The sequence below is a fragment of the Chenopodium quinoa genome, unplaced genomic scaffold (genome assembly GCF_001683475.1).
Source record: "Chenopodium quinoa cultivar QQ74 unplaced genomic scaffold, ASM168347v1, whole genome shotgun sequence".
NCBI lineage: Eukaryota > Viridiplantae > Streptophyta > Magnoliopsida > Caryophyllales > Amaranthaceae > Chenopodium > Chenopodium quinoa.
This window is the reverse complement of record NW_018742959.1, coordinates 668,871-673,408: the sequence shown is the minus strand read 5'-3', so window position 1 is coordinate 673,408 and position 4,538 is coordinate 668,871. Positions and strand designations below refer to the sequence as shown.

Genomic DNA, 4,538 nt, shown 5'->3' with positions numbered 1-4,538 from the left:
CATGCATCATAAAGTCTCAAATAGTTTAAAAGCAAGACCAAGAATTCGATTATATGAAGGACAATCTAATCACACAAGAAGAAACATGACTGAGGTAGAGTGAAATCAGTCAAATAAGGCTCAAGACTCTCACCGGGTACACAAACTATTCACATAAGTAGAGCGGGGAGACCATCCTGGCCACAACCTAGCTCAAATCCAAGCACATCAATGAATGGGTTTTCAAAAACTCTTTTTTTTTTTTTCAAAAAGCACACATATGTGATTATAATCATAGAAGCATAGTCATGCAATGACATATTATTCGACACTAGAAAGAAATAAACTACCCAAAAACTGAAATAAATCTAATATATACATGGTGAAAAGCATATCCTCCCCCAAGCTAAATCATACATTGTCCTCAATGTACGCATATAACAGTGTTAAATGAACAAGGGGAAGGGGAAACAACCTACTGATCAGGAGGGGTGGGGGGGAAAACCATACCTCGGGACGGTGCTAGGACCGCCCTGAAAGTGTTGTCGCATCATGCCCCCGATGTCATAGAACTCGGCCTAGAAGGCGGCCTGGGACGTTCGTGCCTTATTATTGGGGGAGGCACAAAATTGCACTCCTTGACTCTCTGCCCCATCTGCAGATTTTTTATATATATATATATATATATATATATATATTTTTTTTTTTGAAAAATAAAAGTAATATAAAAAATAAATAAATAAATAAAAAAAAAGAAAAAAGAAAAAAAAACTTGAATACGAAAAACCTGAGGCACGGACGTGCCTAGTGAGGAGGTACGGACGTGCCTCTCTAAAAATTCAACCCCCAAACTTTCTGCCTCAGAGGCACGGACGTGCCTCTGCAGAAATTGATTTTTCTCTTTTGTCCTTCCTTTTGGCGCTTTTCCTCCTTGTTTCTTCTTCTTTTTGCTTACTTTTCACCTATATAAAAATACCACAACCAAATAAAAAACTAGACACAAGAATCAAACAAAAAAAAACAAGAAAAATAATGAAATTAAAGAGGAAAAAAAAAATAACGAAATAAGAGTAAGAACTCGAGAATGGGTTGCCTCCCATTTAGCGCTTGTTTAAAAAGGTCTTTAGCTGGACCTCCCTTGTTGGCTCAACCGGGATCATTACACGGAGAAGGAGGACTGCGATGTTGTTCATGAATTCCTCCAAGCGACTCCTTCATCGGCTTATTCACTTGCCTTATAACCGAATTCACCTTCACATAGCCAAACATGCCATCGGGTGGAACTTTGTCCTTCCTTTTCACGAAATTCCTGTCAAACACATACCTATCAAACGGGGGGTTAGTAGCATCGATTCTCGAACAGGTACCACCATCGAACTTAGAGTTATGCCCATCAAGCACGGCTTTTGACAACCGTTGCGAGAAGGGCATCGGTTCATCATTGGCCGGTGGAGCTACATATTTGGAGCCTTGAACATCCTTGCTCTTTACGTCCTTTCTAGGCTCCTTGATGCACACCTTCTCAAAAATTTTCTTCGGAAATAGTCCATCTCTTCTCAGGAAGATAGCATTGCATTGTTCTTTCTAAACCTTCGCTTGATCTTGAAGAGTCGATAGGCGGTTCACCTGTTGTGAAAGTTGGCTTATCTGATAAATAGTGTCTCCCGTAGAGGGAGCACCCATGACATTCAAAAGTGAGTATTCCAACTTTTCATCACCTACTTCAAAAGTGATCTTACCTTTCTTCATGTCTATGATTGCACCTGCAGTAGCTAGGAAAGCTCTACCAAGTATGATCGGAACATTCACATCTTCTTCCATCTCCATCACAACAAAATCACATGGAATGAAAAACTTACCTACTCTAAGGGGTACATCCTCAAGTACACCTAAAGGAAACTTCACTGACCTGTCTGCAAGTTGTAGAGATATTCGTGTGGGTTTAAGCTCACCCAGTTGTAGCTTCTTGCATATGGACAGCGGCATAAGACTCACACTTGCACCTAGATTGCATAGTGCCCTATTGATCTCAATATCTCCAAGCTTCACTGGAATTGAATAGCTACCTGGATCTCCTAATTTCATAGGGAGAGTGTTTTGCAAAATAGCACTATACTCTGCATTCAAAGCAACAGTAGTATTCTCTTCTAATTTCCTCTTGTTAGATAGCATATCTTTTAAAAATTTTGCATAAGAAGGCATCTCAGATATGGCATCTAGGAATGGAATATTAATATGAAGCTTTTTAAGAATATCGAGGAACTTACTGAACTTTTTCTCAAGTTTAGCTTATGCTAACCTTTGAGGAAAAGGAATCTTGGGCACATATGGAGCAAGTGGCTTTGGTGGTGGTTCCTTTGATGCCTCCTCAACCCTAGCATCTTCTACTTCCTTCTCACTTGCCTCTGCTTCTTCATTGACCTCCCTTGATGGCTCCATGGTAGGAGGATCGTCCAACTGCCTTCCACTCCTCAGGGCTACAAAATTCATTTGGGCTCTTTGAGGTTGTTCTGTCTGGCCCGGGAAGGTTCCTGGAGTCTTTAAAGCTTGGTTAAATTGGTTGGCCAATTGGCTTATCTGATCCTCCATAAGTTTACTTTGGGCCTGCAACTGTTGGATAGAGCTATTTTGATGTTGGACGGCACTGTTTGTTGTGGTTATAAAGCTCTCTAAGGTCACCTCTAGGCTTGATTTCTGAGGTTGTGGTTGCATAGGTTGTTGGGCATTGGGTGGTTTCTGTTGGAAGCCTGGTGGTGGTTGGTTGTAGGTATTGGGTTGAGGTGGTGGTGGAGGGTTTTGTTGCGCTTGGGAGTTTTTGTAGGAAAAGTTGGGATGGTGTTTCCATCCTTCATTGTAGGTGTTGGAATAAGGGTCATAAGGCCTCTTTGGGTTAGAGGAGTAGAAAGCATTGGCTTGCTCGATTGACATTTCTTCCGTATTTTGCGAAATCTGTGGGAAATCTGGAGCAACATGACCCTGCACATTACATAACTGACACAACTCCTATGGGGTGTTAGAAGTTCCTGCTTGGAACTTATCAAACCTACTTGTTAGTGCCTGTACAGAACTAGTTAGCATAGTTAAAGCATCAACATCAAGTTTACCTCCCTTTTTCACAGTGTTTCGGCCTCCAGGATGATAGTTATCATTAGCCGCCATCTTCTCTATGAGCTCTCTAGCTTCAGTGGGGTTCTTTGTCAAGAGAGAACCTCCTGACGCAGCATCTATGTAAATACGGAACTCATGAGTCATACCATTGTAAAAGGTCTGCATCAAAATCCAATCTGGAATGCCATGGTGAGGGCATTGTCTCTGCAATCTTTTAAATCTCCTCCAAGCCTTGTAGAGAGACTCATCATCTGACTGCTTAAAAGTTTGTAGCTCATTCCTCAATCTTGCAGTCTTCTCATTTCCTAAAAACTTCACTAGGAAGGCCTTCACTAACTTGTCCCAAGTATCGAACGAGCCAATGCCTTCATCTCTTAACCACTCATTTGCCCTGTCTCGAAGTGAGAAGGGGAAAAGGCGTAGTCTGATTGCATCATCTGTAACACCGTTCAACTTCATAGTATCACATTTCTCCAAAAAGCTATCTATATGACTTACGGGGCAATCATGTGGTAGCCCTGCGAATGAATCAAATTTTACTCACAAGTATTTGAACTTGATGGATTTTAATCAACCAAACATGAAAAAATCCAAACTTTGTTCAATATGGAATTTAGGGTTAGGGTTCCAATCATTTAAACCTTTAAAGATTATAACTTTAACATTATAGGTTAGACCATTGTGGTGCTAAGGCTACGCTCGTACTTGTCGCTTGTGATTTTGTGATGCTCGGCCTCGACGCCCTAGGCTCGATATCCGACGTCTGTATTCGTAAAACTCTGTCGACTCATTAAACCCTTTTGGATTAATTCGCCGTCTCGGATTAGTGATTCGATTGGGTTCGACCCGAAGGGTTCAGTTAAGATTAAGCTGTAATATCAATTGTACCTTGATATTACTGATCGAAAGAGGCCTCCACCTAGGCATTCCGATCACTTGATCTTACTGAAGAATTAACTTTGTAATAATTCTGAACCCTCTATCGGAAGAATACATTGTTGGAAGGACACCATTCCTTTCAATAAGCATATGATTTCTAAAATCCATCTGAGCACCGGCATGCATTTTCACAGTCTCGCTCTTCGAGAGGCCTTGTAAACAACAAAGACATGTTCCCTTTTGTTAAAGGGGGTCGTTCCTAGTCTCGTACTGTAAGCTCCCTTTACTAAGAGGACCTAGTCGCCCGAGTGTCTCCTTTATAATCCCCTTTTACTGCAGACGTTTGACAACATCAAAGCGACTAGTACTCAAATAAGAGAACTTACAATACTCATGGTCGAGGAAAGAGGTATAATGAGAAATGTACTTATGATGGTTTTAAATCTCTTAAAGTACTTTCATAGGTCGATCCGGTACAGTTCCAAACCAATACCTGTGCAAATGATTTTTGATAATCATGTCCTCGCAGCACATGAAACGGTGCTATAAATCATACTACACAATATCTCAAA

The 4,538-nt window shown here is 40.9% G+C and overlaps 1 protein-coding gene across 1 annotated transcript; it reads right to left on the bottom strand.

Annotated features, from left to right (window-relative positions):
* Positions 1-2,268: 2,268 nt before the first annotated feature.
* On the bottom strand, positions 2,269-3,546 carry LOC110728760. The gene is made up of 2 exons (XM_021908408.1): positions 3,027-3,546; positions 2,269-2,939 (listed from the first exon to the last, which is right to left on the bottom strand). Exons 1-2 carry the CDS (start codon positions 3,544-3,546, stop codon positions 2,269-2,271), a joined length of 1,191 nt encoding a protein of 396 aa, XP_021764100.1.
* Positions 3,547-4,538: the final 992 nt, after the last annotated feature.

Coding starts and splice junctions, on each gene's coding strand:
- LOC110728760 (XM_021908408.1), bottom strand. CDS start 3,546: ATGAAGTTGAACGGTGTTACAGATGATGCAATCAGACTACGCCTTTTC. Junction 2,940..3,026: donor TTCTGTACAGGCACTAACAA/GTAGGTTTGATA, acceptor ATGTTGCTCCAG/ATTTCCCACAGATTTCGCAA.